At 49.8% G+C, this 24,965-nt stretch overlaps 2 protein-coding genes across 2 annotated transcripts; both read left to right on the forward strand.

Moving 5' to 3' along the window:
• The first annotated feature begins 14,504 nt into the window (after positions 1–14,504).
• Positions 14,505–15,467, forward strand: LOC136788491 (olfactory receptor 14A16-like). Its single transcript, XM_066987044.1, has one exon. It carries the CDS (start codon positions 14,505–14,507, stop codon positions 15,465–15,467), a length of 963 nt encoding a protein of 320 aa, XP_066843145.1.
• A 7,277-nt stretch (positions 15,468–22,744) lies between these two features.
• Positions 22,745–24,095, forward strand: LOC136788492 (olfactory receptor 6E1-like). The gene has a single exon (XM_066987045.1). It carries the CDS (start codon positions 23,250–23,252, stop codon positions 24,093–24,095), a length of 846 nt encoding a protein of 281 aa, XP_066843146.1. The 5' UTR covers positions 22,745–23,249.
• The last annotated feature ends 870 nt before the right edge of the window (positions 24,096–24,965 follow it).

Here is a 24,965-nt window from a genome sequence, read left to right on the forward strand (position 1 = left end):
GCTGCTGCCATGTTGACACAGGTTTTGCCACTTATGATGGTCCCGTATTGCAGGGGTTTGCAGATGGCAATGTAGCGGTCATAGGCCATGATGGTGAGAAGGTAAAACTCCGCTAGAATAAAGACAGCAAACATAAAGACCTGGGCAGCACAACTGAAGAAAGAAATGGTCTTGGTGTCCCAGAGGGAATTGGCCATGGCTTTGGGGAGTGTGATGGAGATGCAGCCGATGTCAAGGAGGGAAAGGTTGAGGAGGAAGAAGTACATGGGGGTGTGGAGGTGGTGGTCGCAGGCTATGGCGCTGAGGATGAGGCCGTTGCCCAGGAGGGCAGCCAGGTAGATGCCCAGGAAGAGCCCGAAGTGCAGGAGCTGCAGCTCGCGTGTGTCTGCGAATGGCAGGAGGAGGAACTCGTTGGGGAAGCTGCTGTTGGACATTTGCTGCCTCAGGGCATGGTTGGCTGTCCATGGGGGAATGGACAGTGACAAGTTAGAGAGACTTTTCTGAGCAAAACCTAAACCATATTTCACAGAAACCTCCTCACCAAGACTGCATCCTCGCTGCATCTTCATCTGAAGAAGACTTGCTCCTGCCTGGAGCTCTGGGTTTCTCTGCCTAAGGGTGCCACAGAGACCATGCAGATCCTCTGTAGACTCAGCAGGAGTCAGTACTGCCGTACAGTATATGGTAAAGAGCACCAGGGATGAATCTCAGGCGTCCACTGGCCAGAGGCATCTCCCTATTTAAAGGTGCTGAGAGGGAGTTCCAACAATCCCACAAGAAACAATGAAGGTGGTGTTGGTGCTGTCTGTAGACTAAAGAGTGTGGAGCGAGTTTGTGAGGTTCCTCAAAGACCTACAGGTCTCTTTCAGTGTAATGCTCTTTGAGTTTCAGTCTCTTCTACAATCCTGACAAAACCATTATCATCCCGACTGCCCTCGAAAAGCAGGAAGATTAAAGCAGAGACCTCAGAGACTGCCTTCCCTTCAGGCACAGGAGGTGTTGTTCTTGCCTTTCAGGAATCTCCCACAAAGATGCCCTGGGGGTGCTGTGGAGCTCTGAGCAGCCTGCCCCAGGCAGTAGCATCTGGGCACCAGCAGGACCCTGCCCTGCCTTGCCCTGCTGGGGGGCTCCTTCCACCTGCAGCTTCTCCCCGCATCTCCATGGGAAGCTCGCCGGGCAGGCTGAGTGCTGAGCCTGGCAGGCGGCAGAGGCCCTGCCCCGGCACACAGCCCCTGGGGCACAGCAGGGACCCTGCTCTGCACCACAGCCCTGGCCATCCCTGCCTGCACCCTGCCTGCACAGCCTGCAGCCAGCCTCGTGAGAAGGAACCCTCATGTCCTGTCCCTCTGAGAGCTTTGCCGGGTAATCCCTGCTCTGAAGGTTTTCACTCGTCTCTTATACAAAGAAACTCTGAGGGTTCTTCTGAAAAATCCCTACAGGCTGCAGGATTTGTCAGCAAATCTGGAGATGGCACCAGGAACAACAGCTGTGTTGCCCTGCAGCCAGACACTTACCCTGTTCAGGGCTGGGAAGATTTCTCCCGCAGTGAGCTCTCAGCAGCCCCCCTCCACACTGCCTTTAACATCTCCCTCCCTTCTCTCAGCCGCCCTTGTCCCCTGCAGGCAGTGCCCCCAGCCCTGCTGCGCTGTGCAGAGGAGCTGCTCCTGGGCAGAGCTGTCTCTCTGCAGCGCTGCCCGCTTGCCAGGAGCTCCCCTTGGGCCCAGGAGCTCTGCCCAGCTCAGCAGCACAGGGAGTTCTTCAGAAGTCCCTGGACCTCCAGGGGAATCGGCTTTGAAACGGACTGAAGCAACCACTAATGTTCCTTCCCTCCACTGGCGAAGGAAACTCATTTCCAGCACTGTCGTTACTCATATCAGGAAAAGTATGATGTCCAGAAATCACCTTTCCATGTCCTGGTTTTAAGCAGAACACTCACACAAGGACAGGGAGGGATCTGCCTTCCCCCTGATGAGGGAAGTTTTTCATCTGAGTCAACCAAGGCATCTCTTTCTTTTTTTGCAGTCCAGATGCTAGAAGGGGTTCAGCTGCCTCTCATGCCTCACACAAGCCCACAGGAGCCGGGATTCCTCTTGCCTTTGTTCAGGTGGGCACAAACCAGACATCTGCATGTCTGCTGCGTGTCTCAGCTGCCAGCACATTTAATGGAGGTGGAAGGCAGGAGGGAGATGTTCAGATGCAGACCTCTGGTGACATTGGAGGTGCCAGAGTGACATTTGAGTAACATTTGTGGTGTCAGATTCCTCTGGGTCATAAACAGAGACGATATGAGGAAACTGCTAGCAGCTGTAGCCCAATGGCAAAGAAGTAAAGGCAGGATCTGTTCAACCTCTAAAGACTTTATTGCTCTCAAATCCATTTAAATATGAAACGTAGATGCGAGATATGCCAAGATAAATATGTTTGGGCGATATAATACCTCCATTTATGTTATTGGGAGGACATGCATTTTTGGAAATATCTATATAAATTTATATTTGCATAGAGGGAACTTCCTCATCTTGCTGGGACATGTCCCAGACCTATGAAAACAATCATAAATCTTCTAGACAAGCTACAAAATTCTGAAAATGAAGACTTCTTACACACCGAGAAGAACAACAACACAACATCTTTTTATTTATTTCACAGAATCACAGAATGGTTGTGGTTGGAAGGGCCCTCCAGAGATCATCTAGTCCAACCCCCCTACTCAAGCAGGCTCACCTAGAGCATGTTACACAGGACCACATCTAGGTGGATTTTGAATATCTCCAAAGAAGGAGACTCCACAGCCTCTCTGGGCAGTCTGTCCCAGTGCTCTGTCACCCAAACTGTAAAGAAGTTCTTCCTCATATGACAATGAAATCTCCTGTCATTCAATTTATACCCATTACCCCTTGTCCTATCACTCACCACCACTGAGAAGAGTTTGGCCCCATCCACTTTACATTGTCCCCTCGAGTATTTATAAAGGCTGATAAGATCCCCTCTCAGTCTCCTCTTCTCTAGGCTAAACAGACCCAGCTTGCTTAGTCTTTCCTCACAGGACAGATGCTCCAATACCTTAATCATCTTTGTGGCTCTGCGCTGGACCCTCTCTAGAAGTTCTACATCCCTTTTGTACTGGGGAGCCCAGAACTGGACGCAGTACTCCACGTGTGGCCTCACCAGGGCTGAGCAGAAGGGGAGGATCACCTCTTTTGAACTGCTGTCCACACTCCTCCTGATGCAGGCTAGGATCTCATTGGCCTTCTTGGCCACAAGGGCACATTGCTGGCTCATGGCTAACTTTTCCACCACGACCCCCACGTCCCTCTCCGCAAAGCTGCACTTCAGCAGGTCAGCCCCCAACCTGTACTGGTGCCCAGAGATGTTCCTTCCCAGGTGCAGGACCCTGCACTTGCCCTGGTTGAACCTCGTGAGGTTCCTCTCTGCCCATCTCTCCAGCTTGTCCAGGTCCTTGTGAGTGGCCGCACAGGCCTCTGATGTGTCAACCACTTTGACAAGCTTTGTATTATCCACAAACTTGCTTAGGGTGCACTCTGTCCCTTCATCTAGATCATTGATGAATAAGTTGGATGGCACTGGACCCAGTACTGACCCCTGGGAGACACCACGAGCCACAGACCTCCAACTAGACTTGACACTGTTGAGCACAACACAGAGCTCTGCCATCCAGGCAGTTCTCGATTCACCCCACTGTGCACTCATGGATCCCACAGTTCCGGAGCTTGCCCAGGAGGATGTTATGGGAGACAGTGTCAAAAGCCTTGCTGCAGTCACGGTAGACTACATCCACTGCTCTCCCCTCATCCATCCATCCATCCAGTCATCTCATTGTAGAAGGCTACCAGGTGGGTTAAACCCAACTTCCCTTTGATGAATCCATGGTGACTGCTTCTGATCACCTTCTTTTCCTCCATGTGCTTAGAGATGGCCTCAAGGATGAGCTGCTCCATCACCTTTCCAGGGATGGAGGTGAGGATGACCGGCCTGTAGTTGCCTGGGCCTTCCTTCTTGCCCTCCTTGAAGACTGGAGTAATGTTGGCTTTCTTCCAGTCCTCAAGCACCTCTCCTGTCCTCCAAGACATTTTGAAGATGATAGAGAGTGGCTCAGCAATAACGCCTGCCAGTTCCCTCAACACTCTCAGGTGCATCCCATTGGGATCCATAGGTTTCTGGGTGTCTACCTTGCCTAAATAACTTCTAAGACAATCCCCTTCAACATGAGGAAAGTCTTCTTCCCTCCAGGTTTTCCCTCTTGTTTCCAGGCTCAGTAGTGCTTGGGTTCTAGCCTTAGCAGTGAAGACCAAAGCAACAAAGGCATTCAGTAACTCCACCTTCTCTGTATCCGCCATCACCAAGGTACCCACCTCCTTTAGCTGAGCACTCACATTTTCCTCAGTCTTCCTTTTGCTGCTGATGTATTTGAAGAAGCCCTTCCTGTTATCCCTGATGTCTCTCACTAAATTTAATTCTAACTGGGCCTTGGCCTTTCTCATTGCATCCCTGCATTCTCTGACAATGTTCCTAAATTCAACCCAAGTCGTCTGTTCCTTCTTCCACATCATGTACGTTTTCTTCTTCTGTTTGTTTTCCCAAGACCTCCTTGCCCATCCATGCAGTTCTCCTGTTCCCTTCCTCGAATTCTTTCTTGTAAGGATGCACCAACCCTGAGGTTGGAGGAAGTGGTGCTTGAATATTAGCCAGCTCTCCTGGACCCCCTTTCCCCTCGGGCCCTGGCCCAGAGGATTATTCCAATTAGGTCCCCGAAGAGGTCAAAGATAACTCTCTTGAAATCCAGGGTTGCAGTCCTCCTTTTGCCCTGATTCCTCCTCGCAGGATCTTGAACTCCAACATATCATGATCACTGCAGCCGAGACTGCCCTCAACCTTCATGTTTCCAACTAGACCATCTCTGTTTGCTAGCACCAAGTCCAGCAGCGCCCTTCTCCTTGTTGGCTTACCTACCACCTGTATCAAGAAGTTATTCACAATCGTCTGCAGTAACCTCCTGGACCATTTGTTCTGGGCTGTGTTGTCTCCCCAGCAAATATCTGGGTGGTTTAAGTCCCCCATAAGAAGCAGGGCCTGAGAACGTGACACAACTTGCAGCTCCCTGTAGAAGGCCTCATCCACTTCCTCTTCCTGATCCGGTGGCCTGTAGTAAACACCCACCACACTGTCACCCCTGTTGGCCTGTCCTTTGATCCTCACCCATAGGTTCTCGACGTGCACTTTGTCCCCACCTAGGCAGAGCTGCATAGATTCCAGTTGCTCACTGACATAAAGAGCAACTCCACCACCTCGCCTTCCTGGCCTGTCCTCACTAAAATCACAAAGCTGTCCATGGCCACATTCTGGTCATGGGAGATGTCCCGCCATGTCTCAGTCATTGCAACGAGATCATAACCCTGCAACCGCACACACACCTCCAGTTCCCCTTGGTTATTCCCCATGCTGCGTGCATTTACATAGAGGCATTTGAGTTGGGCTCCCAATGCGTTTGCCTTTCTGGATGGGGCAACTTTAACTCATCCATCTGGGCCTGCGGGAGCTCTCCTGTTAAGCTCTGTTCCCTCTCTAGGCTCTGGGCATCCTTTGCTGGCTCTGGTGTTCAGCTGGCATGAGTGGGATGGCATGTCATCCCGTACCTTATCCCCAGCATCCCTGATGATATCTCCCATCGATACAAACTGGAGTCAAAGGCATCCTACTGCTATGCCACAATTGATATACCTAAAGCATTTTTCTCCATTCCTTTGCCAGCAGCATGCAGGTCACAGTTTGCTTTAATTTGGAGGGGAGTCCAGTCCACCTGAAATCAACTGCCCTGGGGTGGAAACACAGCCCTACTATATGCCATGGACTGATTCAGACCGCCCTGGAGCAGGGGAAGCTCTTGAAAACCAGCAGTACATTGATGGCATCATTATGTGGGGTTAGAAAGCAGAGGCTGTTCTTGAGAAAGGGAAGAACATGTACCAAATCCTTCTGAAATATGATTTTGCACTGAAAAAAATAAGGTCAAGAGACAGGCACACTGGATCCTGATGCAGGCTGGCCGTGGTCAACGGGGCCACTGCAGAGGCACAGGCTGGGCATCGTTCAGCAGGTGGTGAGCAATTGCATTGTGCATGCTTGCTTTGTACCTATTATTATTATTATTATCATCATCATCATTATTCTCTCTCTTTTTTCTGTCCTATCAAACTGTCCTTACCTCAACACGTGAGCTTTTGGGGGGTGAGGGTGAGCTGTGTGGTGCTCAGGTGCCTGCCAGGTTAATCTTAATACTTATAATTTCCTATCAATCAATATAAAGTGCTTAATTTACAGTCATCCTTATGGGAAGGTAAACCCCACTGAAGACATTCCAGATGAGGTGCTTGCTTTGCTGTTTGGAAAATTGCTGCATGTTTTCCTGTTGTTTGTTTGAAAATGAGGAAAAACCCTTCTGTGCCTGTGTGCAGCCAGGTCTCTAAGGAAAGCAGGTGGGAGCTGGTGCAAAGGGGCTGTAACATCCAGCTGCAGACTTCAGTGCAGAAGTCTGGTGTAAGGAAAAGTGATGCAAGTGCCAGGTGGCCAATGAGAGAAATGTCAGGGTTGGGGTGGAGAGGAGCAAGGTTGTCCATGCACTGTCAGACCTCAAGAGTCTGCTTTTCCTCCCTGTGGACGTCTCCATAGGAGAAGCCCTGGATTAATATCAATTGAAGAAAGATGCTCAAAGCTGAAATGCAACAAAATTCAGCTTTTAAAATGAGAAAAGATTTTTATGAGGTGTTTTTTGAAATCTTCCCCCTTAACTACACCATGAAAACTCTCCAATTATTTGTCCAAGTCTTGAAGACTTGAATAAAACTATGGAAGACATATGGTTCCTTAGGAGTTTCTGCATTTTAATAAATTCCATGGTGGATTTTGGTGCTCAGCCTGTGAACCTGAGGTACTGAGAGGAGAATGATGCAATTGCTCGAGAAAGTAAAGTCAGAAGGAAAAGTTGAAGTGACTTGGAGTATTAATGGGCCCCACTGAGGGCTGTTACCAAGAGATTCTCCTCAGGGACTTGTTAGGGCAGAAAATTGGAGGCCATGCTTACAGATAGGCAAAGCACCGTGCTGAGAAAACTCTGGGTTTGTAGTGGTGAAGTAAAAGGGCCAGGTCCTGACTCCAGCCACTGGGAGGGAAGATCCTGCACCCCCATGTCTGGCTCAGGGCTTTTCCTGGGGGTCTGTGGGATGTGGTGGGCAGTGTGATGCCCTGAGAAGAACAGCGGTATGACACCTCCCTGCCTCTGCACAGGGTCTCAAGAAAACAATGAGCCCCCTTGCAATGACTATATCTCATCTCCTCAGAAGCTCTGTCCAAGGGGACAAAAATGTCAGGGCTGCTGGGGCCTTCTCTTCTTGCCAGCACCCACCTCTTTGTCCTCTCCAGGCTTCCCTATGCTGCCCCACACTTTGCCCTATTTCCTTGAAGGCTGCAGACACCCATCTCTGTTCACCACATTGCTCTCATCCCAGCATTTCCGTGGTTTCACTGATGTCTTGTCAACCCTCACCAGCTGTTCCTTGAAACACAAAGCCATGGTCTGATCACAGACACTCTTTGGATGACCTGTGGCACAACAGCACAACCCTTTGAGGGACATTTCTTCCTCTTCATGGCCAGTGCCAACCTTCCAATGTGTACTTTGTGGCAGTTTTTTCTCTCCTGCTCTTTCCTACTACCAAAGAAAGCTCCATCAGGGTGGAAACCACTCCTAAAGTAGGCATCCCAACCCATCGGCCTTCTTGCGGCCTGTCAGCCAGCCAGCCAGAAGTCACCTCACCAGCATCCTCCAAATCATGGTCCTGCTGCTGGCCTTGCAGCTTCTTGTGTAGACACAACCAAGCCTTGTGCCGCCTGCTGTCCACTCAGTACTCGAGCAGAAGGGACAGTACGACCCATATTCAGGCCTTCTTTCTGTATGAGTCCTCCTGGGCGTGTAGGCAGAGGGGATCCCACAGTCAGCATGCCAACTAGGTGCCTTCTGCTGGACTACCAGGACCACTTGCAGATGTCAGCCAAAAAGTACAGTTCCTAGGTGAAAGTGTGACCTGCCAGCTACTTCAGACAGAAGTGACCTCACAGTCCCTTTCCGTGACACGTTCCTGCTGCTGCCCTATCAACTGCAGAGACAGAGGTGACCTCACAGTCCCTTCCACAGTCACATTCTTCCTGCTGGGGCAGGAGATCCTGAGGTAGAGCTGAGCTCATCAGAGCATTCCCACCCATCTCCTCATTTAGGCATTTAGACTTAGGTATTAACGTAACAAGTTAAAATAGGGTAAGGGCCTCACATGACTGCTTTAAGTCAGCTTTATGGTGAGATCAACATTACCTGAATATTCTTACCTCTCCAAAATCATTAGCGTCTGCTGTCCAAGCTCCTCTTTCCTCCCCCAAATCTCACATCTCTCCTGGCCAGGCTCCTCCTGCCTTCCCCATATCAGTCATCTTCTTAGGGGCAGCTTTCTGATGGCTTTCATGAACTCAGAGTATGTGTCTCACCTCTGTTGGCTGCTCTGTTCCTGAGAAAGAAGCAGCTCCTAAGCCAGCATGGAGAAGGACACAAAGGCTGTCGGAGCACCCTGCACAATGTGCTCAGCAGCTCTGCAACACCACAAAAGTGCACTTCCTGCCTACACGTTTTGGTTCCAGAATGGCTCCTATGGACTCAGGGTAACTTCTTCCATGGCCTTGTGAAGGCTTTGTGTTCCCCCAGGCATCTGGGAGGCAGTGGCCCCCTCTGTGTAGAAAACTGAAAGCAGCCCTGAAGGATGAATGAGGCAAAAGCTGAAACCTCTGACATGACAACACCTCTTCAAGACCTCTTCCTCAATGGGCCTACCAGGTACTTAGGAAGAGAGGATCTCACAAACTATGTGCAAAGCAAGCGCATCTGCTGGCCTATCATGGAGACCAGCAGATGTGAGCCTCCTTTAGGCTCACAGATCCCAGCCAGGAGTCAAGGGATGACCTGTCAGCTACTTCAGAAAGAAGTCAACTCACAGGCCATTTAACAGCCATTTGCTTCCTACTGGACTTAGAGCTTCTGAGGCACCACTGCCCTCCTAATACCATACCTACAAAACACCCCCTTCCTGGGCCAGAATCTGCCCAGGTAGAAGTGAGCTGGTTGTGATCCTTCAAGCCCATGGCACTGCTGCTGGACTCCCAGCCTCTCTGGCGCACAGGAGCCAGTTCCATGCCACTCCTGTGGGGTGCGAGGGCAGGAGGGATCTTGCAGGCAATGTTTCAGCCCTGTGCCTGTTGGTGGTCTCTCAGCTCCCTGTGCACACTGAGGAGTATGCTCACGTCCAGAAGCCATGTGCCTGAAGCTGGCTTAGAAGACACTCAGGGGAAGCGTCCTCCCAGCCCCAGCCCCAGCCCCAGCTGGCGGTGCTGCTCTGCAGAGCGAGGGGGCTGTGGTGCCCAGGGCACAGGGGCACTCTGCAGGGCCGTGCTGGGAAGGCTGGGAGGCAGACCCAGCTCATGGGGTCACTGCCATTGCCCCAGGGCTGGAACAATTCACTCGCCAGACTCTTTTGCTGGGGCTGCTGCATGCCCTGGGGCTGCAGATCTCTCCTTTGCCTGCTCACACCACATGGAGCACTTGAGCTCTGGTCAGTCCACCTTGGACAGGCTCACGCTCTGCGGTTGTCTCCCAGGCTCATATTGCCCCTGCAGATCACCTGGGCTCTCCTGGAAGCTCCTGGCTCCCTCCAGGGAACAAACAAACAAACAAACAAAAAAACTCATCTGCCATCAGCACCATCATGTTCTGTGGAGCCCAAGTGTCTAGGAATTAGAAATATTCATCAGCTGAATATCCACTAGCAACTAACAGGGAACTTGTGAACCAGCCCCAGATCCCTAAACTCCATGCTGGGACTCTGCTCTCACCACACCAAGCCCATCTGGAAAGCAGCAAAGCACAGAGCCTCTTTGGAGTCTCTTCCTTGGGCTTGTTCTTGACAGCAACTTTGCAGGAAGGCCTCAGCCTTCAGGCAGTGCCCGGAGGAGATCCCCTCTTAGGAGGGAAGTGCTGCAGCAAGTGGAGGCCAGCTGTGCCACTGCCGTGCCCACTGCCTGTCCCTGCCTGCAGTCCCAGCGCAGCCCCACAGCAGCACTGGCACCAAGCTACAGGAGCAGCTGGGCCTGACCCCACCAGCAGGGCTCAGCAGGAGAGGGCGGCAGTGGCAAGAGAGCAGCTCTGCAGGCACCAAGCGCTGCTGCTCCCTGGCCGTGCTGCTGGGATGGGGCTCTTTTCCTCAGCACCCCTGCACACAGGCACTGCCCCTGCAGATCCAGACCAGGTCTCAGAGGAAGGATGTCAGACAAAGAAGGCAGTGCAGGCTCCTTTCTTTTGTTTATGTTCACAGAGAGCCTGGCTCATTGTGTGCAGAGTCTTTGAACAATGCTGAACGTGTAGATACTGAAATGGAAATGGGATGAATAATACAATTTTAATCTGCAAAATGAGTCAAATTAAAAAAAAGAAAGTTGAAATAAACATACACACACACACAGACACACAGAATATTGACAATTCCTGTAATAACTGACATTACCACAGAATCACAGAATCCTCTATGTTGGAAGAAACCTCCAAGATCACCTAGTCCAACTTACGACCTAACACTAACAAGTCCTCCACTAAACCATATCACTAAGCTCTCCATCTGAACGACTTTTAAAGACCTCCAGGGATGGTGACTCAACCACTTCCCTGGGCAGCCCATTCCAATGCCTAACAACCCTTTCCATAAAGAAGTTTTTTCCTAAAATCCAACCTAAACCTCCCCTGGCGCAGCTTTCGCCCATTCCCCCTTGTCCTGTCACCAGGCACGTGGGAGAATAGACGAACGCCCACCTCGCTACAGCCTCCTTTAAGGTACCTGCAGAGTGCAATAAGGTCTCCCCTGAGCCTCCTCTTCTTGAGGCTAAACAACCCCAGCTCCCTCAGCCGTTCCTCGTCAGACTTGTTCTCCAGACCCCTCCCCAGCTTCGTTGCCCTTCTCTGGACTCTCTCGAGCACCTCCATGTCCTTCTTGTTGTGAGGGGCCCAAAACTGAACACAGTACTCAAGGTGCGGCCTCACCAGAGCCGAGTACAGGGGGACAATCACCTCATTAGACCTGCTGGCCACACTGCTTCTTATGCAAGCCAGGATGCTGTTGGCCTTCTTGGCCACCTGAGCACACTGCTGGCTCATATTCAGCCGACTATCAACCAGTACTCCCAGGTCCTTCTCCGTCAGGCAGCTTTCCAACCACTCATCTCCCAGCCTGTAGCGCTGCTTGGGGTTGTTACGCCCCAGACACAGGACCTGGCAATTGGCCTTGTTGAACTTCACGCAGTTGACCTCAGTCCATCTGTCCAGCCTATCCAGATCCTCCTGCAGAGCCTTCCTACCCTCAGGGAGATCGACACACACCTAACTTGGTGTCATCTTCAAACATACTGAGGGTGCTCTCGATCCCCTCATCAAGATCATCGATAAAGATATTGAAGAGAACTGGCCCCAGTACTGAGCCCTGGAGGACTCCACTAGTGACCGGCCTCCAACTGCTGGTTACTAGTGGAGTCCTTCATTCACCACAACACTTTGGGGCCAGCTAGCCAGTGAGTTTCAAACCCAACAAAGTGTACACCAGTCCAAGCCATGAGCAGAGAATTTCTTCAAGAGAATGCTGTGGGAAAAGGTGTCAAAAGCCTTACTGAAGTCAAGGTAGACCACATCCACAGCCTTTCCATCATCCACTAAGCACGTCACTTTGTCATAGAAGGAGATCAGGTATGTTAAGCAGGACCCACCTTTCATAAACCCATTCTGACTGGGCCTGATCACCTGGTTTCCCTGCAAGTGCCGTGTGATGAAACTCTAGATAGCCTGTTCAATAAGCTTCCCTGGCACTGAGGTCAAACTAACAGGCCTATAGTTCCCCGGGTCTACCCTCCGGCCCTTCTTGTAGATGGGCATCACGTTCGCTAGCCGCCAGTTGACAGGGACCTCCCCTGATAGCCAGGACAGATGATAGATGATGGAAAGTGGCTTGGCCAGCTCTTCCGCCAGTTCTCTCAGTACTTGGGTGGATCCCATCTGACCCTACTGACTTGCATACATCTAAGTGCTCTAGCAGGTCGCCAACCATTTCCTCGTGGATTATGAGGGCCACATTCTGCTCCCCATCCCCTTCCACCAGATCAGGGGGCTGGGTACCCAGAGAACAACTGGTCTTGCTGCTAAAGACAGAGGCAAAGAAGGCATTAAGGACCTCAGTCTTTTCCTCATCTCTTGTCACTAAGTTTCCCCCAACATCCAGCAAAGGATGGAGATTCTCCTTAGTCCTCCTTTTTGTGTTTATGCATTTATAAAAACATTTTTTGCTATCTTCAACAGCAATAGCCCTTCAGAACTGCCTCCCAAGGGACTCTGCTAACCAGTGTCCTGAACACCTCAAAGTCTGCTTGTAGAACACCTCTCCCTCTCCTCATCCTGGTTTGGCGGTCTATAAGATATCCCCACCAGGATTCCTTCCTTCTTGGCCTTCCCGCTGACCCTAACCCATAAGGACTCAGCATTATCATTCCCAGACTCGAGTTCCACAACATCAAAACACTCTCTAATATAGAGAGCCACACCACCACCCGTTCTGTGCTGCCTGTCTCTTCTAAAGAGCCTATAACCAGTCATTGCAGCACTCCAGTCATGGAAGTGGTCCCACCAGGTTTCAGTGATGGCAACCAGGTCATAGCTAGCCTTTTATTTCTTTCCTATTGAGCAATGCCTACAGCTATATTATATCGGACATGCAATAATAAAATCTCTATGACCCAGAGGAATTTGGCACGTCAAATGTCACTCAAATGTCACTCTGGCATCTCCAATGTCACCTGGTGTCTGCATCTGAACAGCTCCCTCCTGGCCTCTGTCTCCATTCAATGTGCTGGGAGCTGAGACAAGCAGCTGACATACAGCTGCCTGATTTGTGCCCACCTGAACCAAGACAAGAGGAATCCCAACTCCTGTGGGCTTCTGTGAGGCATGGGAGAGGCAGCTAAGCCCCCTTCTAGCCTCTGGACTGCAAATAAAGTATGAGATGCCTGGTTTGACTCAGCTGAAATCCTTCCCTTGGCAGGGGGAGGGAGACCCTTGGGTGGGTGTTCTGCCTGAAACCAGGACATGGAAAGGTGATCCTTGGACATCATACCTCTTCTGAAATGAGGAAGGGCAGTGGTCCCTCTCCAGTGGAGGGAAGGAATATAAATGATTACTTCAGTCTGTTTCAAAGTTGATTCCCCTGAAGGCCCAGGGACTTGTCAAGAGCTCCCTGTGCTGCTGAGCTGGGCTGGGCTCCTGGGCCCAAGGGGAGCTCCTGGCAAGCGGGCAGCGCTGCAGAGAGACAGCTCTGCCCACGAGCAGCTCCTCTGCCCAGCGCAGCAGGGCTGGGGGCACTGCGTGCAGGGGACAAGGGCAGCTGAGAGAAGGGAGGGAGATGTTAAAGGCAGTGTGGAGGGGGGCTGCTGAGAGCTCACTGCAGGAGAAATCTTCCCAGCCCTGAACAGGGTAAGTCTCTGGCTGCAGGGCAGCACAGCTGTTGTTCCTGGTGCCATCTCCAGATTTGCTGGCAAATCCCACAGCCTTTGGGAGCTCTCAGAAGAACTCTCAGAGTTTTTTTGTATAAGAGGGGAGTGAAAACCGCTAGAGCAGGGATTATCTGCCAAAGCTGTCAGAGGGACAGGACATGAGGATTTCTTCTTGCGGTTCTGGCTGCAAGCTGTGCAGCCAGGGTGCAGGCAGGGATGGCCAGGGCTGTGGTGCAGAGAAGGGTCCCTGCTGTGCCCCAGGGGCTGTGTGCCGGGGCAGGGCCTCTGCCGCCTGCCAGGCTCAGCACCCAGCCTGCCTGGGGAGCTGCCCACGGCGCTGTGGGGAGAAGCTGTGATGGAAGGAGCCCCCTGATCAGGGCAGGGAAGGGCAGGGCAGGGTGTTGCTGATGCCCAGAGGCTGGTGCCTGGGGCAGGCTGCTCACAGCTCCACAGCTCCCTGAGGACATCTTTGAGGGAGATTCTTGAGAGGGAAGACCAATGCCTACGCTACCTGAATGAAAAGCACTCTCTGGAGTACCTGCTTCCGTTCTGCTACCATGGAGGACAGGAAGAACAAGGAAAATGGATCATTCCTGCTGCCCTTTACCATGTACCTAAAGGGCAGTACTGACCCTTCCAGAGAGCGAAGTTGATTAGCCTCATCTCTGTGGCACTCTTAGGAAACCAAGACAAGAGCTCCAGGCAGGAGCATGTATTCTTCCCTGGAAGAGGCAGTGTGTCTTGTTGAGGATGCAGGATTGAGGATGAGGATTTCAGTGAAACCTGGTTTAGGTTTTACTCAGAAAACACTATCTAACATGTCTCTTTAAATTCCTCCATGGAGAGCCAACCATACCCAGAGGCAGCAAATGTCCAACAGCAGCTTCCCCAACGAGTTCCTCCTCCTGCCATTCGCAGACGCGCACGAGCTGCAGCTCCTGCACTTTGGGCTCTTCCTGGGCATCTACCTGGCTGCCCTCCTGGGCAACGGCCTCATCCTCACAGCCATAGCCTGCGACCACCACCTCCACACCCCCATGTACTTCTTCCTCCTCAACCTCGCCTTCGTCGACCTCGGTACTATTACCACCACTGTCCCCAAAGCCATGGCCAACTCCCTTTGGGACACCAGGGCCATTTCCTATGCAGGTTGTGCTACCCAGGTCTTCATGTTTGTTGTCTTTCTCACAGCAGAGTTTTTTCTTCTCACCATCATGGCCTATGACCGCTACATTGCCATCTGCAAACCCCTGCACTATGGGACAATAATGGACAGCAGAACTTGTGTCAACATGGCAGGAGCTGCCTGGGGCAGTACTTTTCTCTATGCTGCGCTGCACACTGCCAGTACCTTTTCACTTCCCCTCTGCCAAGGCAATGTCCTGGACCAGTTCTTCTGTGAAATTCCCCAGATCCTCAAGCTCTCCTGCTCAGATGCCTACCTCAGAGAGGTTGGGCTTCTTGTGGTTAGTGCCTGTTTGTTATTTGCATGTTTTGTTTTCCTTGTGCTGTCCTATGTGCAGATCTTCAGGGCAGTGCTGAGGATCCCCTCGCAGCAGGGACGGCACAAAGCCTTTTCCACATGCCTCCCTCACCTGGCTGTGGTCTCCCTGTTCATCAGCACTGCAATATTTTCCTACCTGAAGCCCCCCTCCATGTCCTCCTCCTCCCTCAATCTTTTGCTGGCAGTTGTGTACTCGGTGGTGCCTCCAGCAGTGAACCCCCTCATCTACAGCATGAGGAACCAGGAGCTGAAGAATGCAGTGTGGAAACTGATGATGGGATGTTTTTCAGAAGCAGTAAACTGCCTGTCTTCTGCATATCACTCATAAAATAACTTATTAAAGGCGAAGGCATATATAGTGTGCATTTTCATTTTCTTTTTGCTTTACTTAAATTGTGATATATTTTGTCTATGAAAAAATCCTGTTTCTTCCTCTTCTATTTCTCCCTCTAATGTTTCATGTGACTCTGAGTCTTGGTGTAAACAAGGTTCATTTAAAGGACATATAAAAGGATGGCTCCTGCAGTGACGAGTTTGCCTGGGATCCTGTCTTGGAGACCTGTGGTGGAGCTGCAGGGGGACTTGGCTGTGTGCAGAGGTGGAGGGAAAAAGAATCCTGGCACAACAGCACTGCCAGGGAGCCAAACAGCTTGGTCTTTCCTAAGTCACCCTCTTTCACCTCCCATGCTCTCTTCAGAGCCCTTGTGTTGCTGTGAGGACTGATTGCTCTTGTCGCTTGCTCACCATGCTGCTGTGGGGCAGTCCTGTGTCCACAGGCAGGGACAGGCCAGGGGCACTTCTCTAACACAGCTGGCTCCGTACCAGCATCTCCAGCATAAAAGGGGATGTGCTGAGGGCAGTGCCTGAAGGCTCAGCTCTTCTCCCAAAGCTGCTCTCATGGATATTGCAAAGAGATGGACTTGTCGTGGTGGTATGGTCCCCCAGGAAAACAGCTGAATAAAGGAATGCTAGGCATTATGACTTTCACAGCAACAACTTCTCTGTACAGTTCTCAACTTGTTCCTAAAATATATTTTCAGTTCTTTAATCATTTTTCCACACCAGGGTGGCCATTTGCTTCAGGATGCCCTGGAGTTTCTTAAGGGTGCATGAGGAAGAATGAGTCTGGACATGTGGGAGGCCTTCTGAAGCATGAGCTGGTTGGCAGGCAGAGTACCTGAGGGATTGTGCAGGGCATCCCCTGCACCCGGTGCTAATGGGGTGGGAGGGGGGGGGGGGTGGAGAGGGGGAGGGAAGAGGTCTTCAGAGCACAACAGCTCCTTGTGGCCCTGTGGATGCTGGCTGCGAGGTCACCTGACAGGGTGACACATTTGGGGAGGTCAGGGGAAAGCCAGAAGAATAAACATGGGAGACCTGGGGAAGAGAAGAGAGTCTTGGCTAACAGAAGGAAAGATTTTGAAGAGGTGATAAGGGTTCAGGTAAGGCTGATGCTTCTGCAACACTCACTGGGAAAATATTCATGTTATGTCCTGGCTATATTTCTAACCAGGAACCTGAAAAGTGGATTGAGGGAATCCACTTCTCTAATCTCCAGCCTCAAATCCTACTTTGAAGTCCAGCCCCATCCACATCACCTGTTTCCATTATTTTTAACCTATTGCTCTCTCTAATCCATATACCTTAATCCCTAGCATTAAATTGCCAGCCTTAACAACAACCCCCATGCCATAAAAAAGCATTTAATACATTCCTAACCAAAAATTTAGATGCTACCCTAAACCCTGGCTGGGTACCCAAAGCAGAACACCCAACTCTCCCTCTAAGACTCTACCCAGTCCCTAAACCTGGAAGGCAAGATCTAATCCCTAAACTCTATCTTGAACAGCTAATCCTCAAATCTCTCATTCCTACACTCCTATCATGTAAGTGATGGGTTTTGGCCCCATGAGGCTGGGAAGGGCTTAGGATGTCCTGCAGCAATCACTTGGTCTTGGAAGAGGCAGGTGAGGTGACATGGATCAGGTCAGGTCATAGGACTCAAGAAGGAGATGGGTGGGGATGCTCTGCTGAGGTCAGCTGTGCCTCAGGACCTCAGAAGGCAGCAGGAGGCCCATGGCTGTGCAGGTGGGTGTCAGGGCACTTCTGCCTGAGGACCTGAGAAGCCACTTCCAGGCACATGGCTGCTCTATGAGGGTGTCATGTTAGCTGTCATAAGGAACTGGGGAGCCACTGACATGCAAAGAGTGTAAATCTATTTCAAAGTCACTCCTGCCCTTGTACCTAATAGACCTTGCACATGGGTCTACCCTGTCCACCAGAGAAGCTGAAAGGCCATGAGAAGGTGCATGGGAGTGGGAGATCCAATCTTTCTGAAGTAGCTGCCAGGTCAGCCCTTGACTCCTGGCTGGCAGATGGGCTTTTAGGCTCACATTTACCAGCATCTCTCACAGGCCAGCAGAAGGCACCTGGCTGGCATGGTGCTTGTGTGATGCCCTCTGCTCGAGTACCTGAAATGCCCATGAAATAGTGGCCTTGACTGTGGGTTGTCAAGTCTCTTGTGCCTGAGTACATGACTGGGGAGCAGCAGGCATGTGGCTTAGTTGTGTCTTTCTGAGGAGCTGAAAGGCCAGCAGGAAGGACACATGGCCTGGAAGATCATAGCGAGGTTCCTTCCATCTGGTCAGCTGGCAGGCCCCAGGAAGGCTGATGGGTGTGGAACCATGTGTGAAGTATTGTTTCTGAGATGTTGGAACTTTCCTTGATCATGGGAAACAGCATGTGAGAGAAAACCTGCTTCAAAGGGAAGCTTCGGTGATGGGGGTGGACGTGAGAGGGAAGATAAGTGAGTGGAAGGGGTGTGCAATATTGTGTCAGAGGACACCTGAAAGGAATCTGTAATCAGTCCATGTGTTTGTGCTTCAGGGCACAGCTGGAGAGGATACAGACGTCAATAAAGGCACAGCAATTCCCATGTGAGTGCCAGGTAGGAAAGCAAGATGGATGTTTGTAGCCTACAGGGAAAAAGGGAAAGGTGTGGGACAGCATAGGACAGCCAGTGGTGGCAATGCACAAGGGCACTGGCAAGGCTAGACATAGCCAAGAAAGCCAAGCTCTTGTCCCCTGGGCTATGGCAGGTCTCCCTGCCACCAAGGCCTAGGAGGAGACATTGTTTTTTAACAAGATGATACAACTGGGGCCTCATCTCCTCTTTGCAACTCCTGACAGAGGCCAGGGGATGTCACACCAATGTCTTTCACTTGGCACTGCGTACCCCACATGCCACTGCCTGAGGAAGAGCCCAGAGCCCCACATGAGGGGCAGGGCCTCTCTGTCCAGAGCTGCAAGCAAGGCTTGGCCTTTCTGCTTGATGAAACAAAGCCAGCATTTTCTCAGCCTCAGAGCCGCCTGCACAGAGCCTTGGCCTACCTGTAATCATGGCCTCCAATTACCTTCCCTAAGGAGTCCATGGGGCTTTGTCAGTAATGGCCCTCAGCAGGACCAATCAATGCTTTGAAGGACTTTGGGGTTTGGCTTCTGACTTTGGCTTTCTGAGAGATTTCATCAGTCTCCTCTCAGGAGCTGATGTTGATAAACTTGTCTGCAACTACACCTTGGGCCTTATTAAGGCACAGAAAGCCTTTCTTAAGACACAGAGTCTCTTAAGGAGGTCTGGACAGGTAGGAGAAGTTTGACACTGTACAGACAACCTTGCTCCTCTCCTCCCAGTCTCGCACCATTTCTCTCATTGATCCGCTAGGACTTGCATCACTTCTCCTGACATCAGACTTCTCCACTCAAGTCTGCAGTTGCACCTTGTAGTTCCCTGTCCCAACTCCCTCCTGCTTTCCTTAGAGAACAGGTTGCACACAGGTAGAGAAGTATGATTCTTAATTGCAAGCAAACTAAAATAAAGTATGAGAAAGCTTAATAATCAATAAAGCACACTCTCTTAAGTGTTTGCTAGTTCCATGCTGTACCCAATGAAGCTCATCTCCCACAAGTTATAACCACTTTTTTTGTTTGTTTTTTTGTTTTCCCTAGTCTGTAGACATGAAAGATTGTGTAAAAATAAAGTTCAGGACTTTCCTAAATATACTTCTAGTCTACATATGGAAATGGAAACTTCGGACTCTCTGAAACCCCAAGCAATGACTAGATCATGGAATAGTAGAATCAAAGAATGAAAGAATCTTGGAAAGGTTTGTGCTGGAACAGGACTCTAAGATCATCCAATCCAATCCCTCTGTCATGGGCAGGGGCATCTGTCACTACATCAGGTTGTTCAAAGGCCCTTCCAACCTGACTTTGAACACTTCTAGTGATGGGGAATCCACAGCTTCTCTGGGAAACGTTCTAATGTCTAACTACTCTCACTGTAAAAATATCTCCTTATATCCAATCTAAATCAGCTTTTACAGCTCAAAAGCATGACGCCTTGTCTTGTCACTACAGACCCTCATAAGGCTCTGGGGGGAACTCATTGCAGATTTCTGTACTTGAAAGGGACTTATAAAAAAGATGGGGAGCAACTCCTTGCTCAATTGGATAATGACAGGACAAAGGGGAGTGGCTTCAAACTAAAAGAGGGGAAATTTAGATTAGAGGTTAGGAGGAAATTCTCCACTCAGAGGGTGGTGAGGCAGTGAAACAGGTTGCCCAGAAAGCTTGTGGATGCCTTGTTCATAGAGGTGTTCAAGATGAGGTTAGATGAGGCCCTGGGCAACCTGATCTAATGGGTAGCATCCTTTCCTATTACAGGGGGGTTGGAACTAGATGAGACCCCTTCCAAACCAAGCCATTCTGTGATTCTATGAAAAGGCAGCAATAAGGCAGCAATAAGGCCTCCGTTGTTGCTGAAGGCGCCTTCTCTAGGTTAAACAACCCCAACTCTCTCAGCTTTTCTTTGCATGGGAAATCTTCCAGCTCTCTGATCATTTTCATGGCAATCCTCTGCAGCCACCTTAACAGCTCTATGCCTTTTTTTTGCATTGGGGATCCCAGAGCTGGATGCAGTACTGCTGGTGGGGACTCTCTAGGAAGGAGACAAATAAAGCAATCACCCCCCTCGACCTGCTGGTCTCTCTTCTTCTCATACAATGCATGATGTTCGCTTTCTGGACTGCAAATGCACACTGCCAGCTGATAGCCAGATCTTTGTCTTTTGGAGTACACCAGTACAAGTCCCTCTCAGCAGGCAGTCTCACAATCTATTCATCCCCAAATTTATATGGAGAGTGGGGCTTTCCATTACCTAGGTGTAGCACCTTGCACTTGGCCTTGCTGAATTTCAGGAGTTTCTCATGAGTAAACTTGTCAAGTGTGTCTAGGTCCCTCTGGATGGCATTCCTTCCCACTTGCATGTCAGCTGCACCACTCAGCCTGGTGTCAACTGAAAACTTGCTGAGGGTGTACTCAATCTCACTCTCCATGGTGGTAATGATGTTATTAATAGTAGGGCCCTGCATGAACCCTTAAGTGATACCACTCCTTACTGGTTTCCGCTTGGTTCTTAAAACATTGACTATAACTCTTTGGATGAGGCCATTTATTCAATTCTTTTCTCCCTCTAACAGTCAGTCCATCAAACCCGTATTCCTCCAGTTTAATGGAGTGTGTTGTAGGAGACCATATCAAAAGCCTCACACAAGTCCACGTAGATGGCATCGGTAGCTCTTCCCTTATCTGATGACGATCAGAAGAGCATGACATAGGCCTTTAAGGTGACTGTCCCTCATTGACAGTGGCTGCAGGAGGTAGAAAAGACAGGGACTGGGACAGCTGCTGTGCACTGCCTCCCAGAGTGCTGACAAAAGAGTGCTCCTCGTCCCTGAGTATCACCACCAGGATAAGGAGTTCATGTATCAGGCTTGGATGTGAACCCCGTGCACCTACATTTCAGTGTGAGGCTCCTGAGACAGATCGGGATCCATATCTCTTGTCCTTAGCAGCAGCAGCACAAACAGCTGTGCCCAGTGGGTCTCCCCAACCTGCATTTCCAGTCAGAGCAGAGGTAGCTTTTAAAATAAAAGAGGGTAGATTTAGATTGGATATTCAGAAGAAATTATTTTCTCTGAGGGTGGTGAGGCACTAGAACTGATTGATCAGAGGAGGTGTGGGTGCCTTACCCCTGGAATTCATCAAGGCCAGGTTGGATGGGGCTTTGAGCAACCTGGTCTAGTGGAAGTTGTCCTTGCCTATGGCAGGGCAATTGGAAATAGATGATCTTTAAGGTCCCTTCAAACCCAAATCTTTTTGTTTTTGTGATTCTGTGATCGATGTGACTGACCGGACTTGTTTCCTATCAATGCCTCCCATTCTTATGTTACCTCATTGCATGGGAAATGGTCTTTGATCAGATCCCCTCAGGGCTTAGCTGATTGTCAGGGCTAAACCACAACATATTGCTGTTGGTGACTGGGCTTGAGCTTTTGCTAAAACAATTACAGCTAATGGGTTAATCTCAACAAGTTTTCCAGATGAAGCCAGTGCAGAGATTTCCCTTTGCCAGTCTAGAGGCAAAGAGCAAGGAGGGGCACTTGGGGTCTAAGAGCAGCCCAAGTCCCAGGCTGAAATGTCCATGCAAACATGGAGTACTCCCTGTTTCTGAGCTTCCCATTTTACTGCCTAAGTGGACCCATTCTGTCCTGGGACAGGTTCTGAGGGGACAATACAGCCCACAGAGAAACCACTTCACGGCTTCTAACCCATCATCTCCTCCTCCACCTTTACGTTTTGAGGTGTTCTCTTTTTGTAGTCATCTGCTGTGATCCTTTCTATGTCTAAACACATAGGGAAAGGTGAAGGGGAAAATTTCCATCTTCATTAAATCAATTTCTCTTGTGGTTTTTGTTTTAGTTTTCTTTATGTTCCTGTTAGAGGAGTAGTTTGATTTACAGAAGAGAATAATTTACTAAAATAATCAGAGACTTGAGACTTGAGTAAAGAGTTTCATCTACTTCACTCCTGGTGCCTGTGAGAACTTGTTCTCCCAAGGCTCCCCCAACAGTCAATGGAGACAAGAGAAAGTGCTCGTGGCTGGGTCGTCCCAGACTAGAACTGCCATGCAAAATAAAGGTGAGGGATCTCTTTCAGATGCTCTTCTCTCTCTCAGCATTGACAGGATGGGAGTAAGGTAAATTGCTCAGCCTCCAGGATATGACTTTTAGACAACTGAAATATAAGCCTACACAATAGTACTTGGCACTTTGCTTTTTTTAGGCGCTTCCTCTTTGTACAACAAGGACCATCCTTAAACTTTTGAAGATGACAAGATTTTTCCAGCTCTCAGAAAAGTAAGGCATTTAGGTGAGGACATTTGATAGTAGGAGAGAAGAGCAACTGTTTGGAAACAACTGCATTTTGGCACAGAATGAGGTCAGATGAGATTGTGTGACAGATCCGTTTCCACTGACCTGGTGGGACCATATGAATTTTGGCCTTAATTAAGAGTACTAAAAAATGTAAGCCACACTTGGTCCCCATTTTCCCTCTTTCCTAAAGAAACAAAGGAAGATGACATAGAAGTAATCAGGGCATTACAAAAGATGTACTTGAAATTTTCTTATTTTGAAATCAAGCAAGGGATCCCCAGATGTTGCTAGTCCAAAAAGGCAAGTACTGAAGAGGAGAGAGAATAACTTTCAATGTACATATTCGAATTGATGGTTTAGCACCTATGTTATAGAAGGTATTTGTGCAGTACATGAGATTTCCTTTTGAAACATTGTTATGATGGATGTTTGCAATTGTTCTGAGTGAATGTGGACTTTCCCAGGAACGGGGTGCAATCACTAACAACCCCTTGTTAGCCCTGTGTTCTTGAGAAAGAATCATTTGTGGCTGATGGACAAAGTTGGAAAGAAGACAAGAAATTCCCAGAGTACTCTAGCTGATATGTGAAACAGAAAAGCCAGTCTCTCTCTGTTGTATGGGAAGCCTGCAAGCAAGGAAAGAGAGAAGGAAGGAGATAGCCTTCTGTCCAGACCATGAAATTACTGTACTCGGTTTTGCCATGTTCCTGCCTCAGCAGGATGAATGGAAATTGGGCATGTGAACAGACAATGGAACTGTCGTTTCTGAATTCATCCTCTCAGGCTTCTCAGGGCTTGATCAAAGGCTACAGCTATTTCTCTGCCTGCTCCTTCTACTTATGTACCTGACAACGGTGATGGGGAATGCAGCCATCATTTTCCTGGTGTGTGTGGATAACCACCTGCAAACCCCCATGTACTTTTTCACTGGCAACCTGGCATTCCTGGAAATCTGGTTTACGTCCTCCACAAGCACCAAATTGTTGGTGATTCTGAGCTCTGGCAGGAGAACAATCTCAGTCGGTGGCTGCTTTGCCCAGTCCTCTTTCTATTTTGTCCTGGGTGCTGCAGAGTTTGCTCTCCTTGTTGTCATGTCCTTTGACCGTTACGTTGCCATCTGCCAGCCTTTGCGCTATGCTGCCATCATGAAGCATCGGCTCTGCATCCACCTGGTTGCTGCTGTTTGGGTCACGGGCTTCACATTCTTGAGTTACCGCCTGGTGCTGCTCTCAAAGCTCACTTTCTGTGGTTCAAACAAGATTGAGCATTTTTTTTGTGACAACACTCCCTTATTCCAACTTTCCTGTTCTGACACCAGCCTGCTTTGGAAAATAGACTCGATTTTCATATTGTTTATCGTGCTGTCTTCCTCGTGTTTAACTCTGGCATCTTACACAAGCATCTTTCTCTGTATTCTACAAATGCCAGCAGCCTCTGGGAGGAAAAAAGCTTTTGCTACATGTTCTTCCCATCTCACCACCTTGGCCATTGCCTATGGAAGCTGCATTGCTCTCTACGCACGTCCCACAGGACATGTTTCTTTGGAGACCAACAGAAGTGTAGCTTTGCTGAACACTGTCCTGTACCCATTCTTAAACCCAATCATCTACAGTCTTAGAAACAAGGCTGTGATGCTGGCTCTGAAGGAAGTCATTGCCCGTGCAACAGCACAGCTTTTCCCCTAATCGTGATGCATTTCTGAAGAGCAATTTGAGTTCTCTCCTGCCATATCTTACGTAATACCACCATCACTGTTGTGGTTTAACCCGGCTGGCAGCTAAACACCACACAGCCCTTCGCTCACCCTCCCCCCTCCTTCTCTGGGATGGGGGAAAGAAACGGGAAAGTGAAGCCTGTGAGTTGAGATAAAGACAGTTTATTAAGACAGGAATATAATAATAACAATAATAATAATAATAGTGAAAATGATAATAGTATTAATAATAATAATGTGTAAGAAACAAGTGATACACAATGCAATTGCTCACCACCCGCTGACCGATGCCCAGCCTATCCCCGAGCAGCCGCCCCCCCCCCCGGCCAGCCACCCCTATATATTGTTTAGCATGACGTCAGATGGTATGGAATACCCCTTTGGCCTGTTTGGGTCAGCTGTCCTGGGTCTGTCCCCTCCCAGCTCCTGCTGCACCCCCAGCCTGCTCGCTGGCAGGACAGAGCAAGAAGCCGAAAAGTCCTTGGCCTGGTGTAAACACTGCTCTGCAACAATTAAAACATCAGCATGTTATCAGCGCTCTTCTCATCCTAATTCAAAACATAGCACCCTACCAGCTACTATGAGGAAAAATTAACTCTGTCCTAGCTGGAACCAGGACAATCACATATATGTGACCTCCACATGAAGATGCCTCTGGAGGTTTATGTTCCTTCTGGATTGTGTTAGGCTGCATGATAAGAAGTGCATCTGCATGCAAAAGGAAGGCCCAGGGAAGCGGTGGCAGAACGAGTAATTCAGTTCATGCCCTGCCCTGGCTGCTTCCAGGCCCAGCACAGGAGAGCCCCCAGCTCAACAAGAGCCCATCTCCATGAGCCCAGAA

The sequence above is a fragment of the Anser cygnoides genome, chromosome 38 (assembly GCF_040182565.1).
Source record: "Anser cygnoides isolate HZ-2024a breed goose chromosome 38, Taihu_goose_T2T_genome, whole genome shotgun sequence".
Taxonomy (NCBI): domain Eukaryota; kingdom Metazoa; phylum Chordata; class Aves; order Anseriformes; family Anatidae; genus Anser; species Anser cygnoides.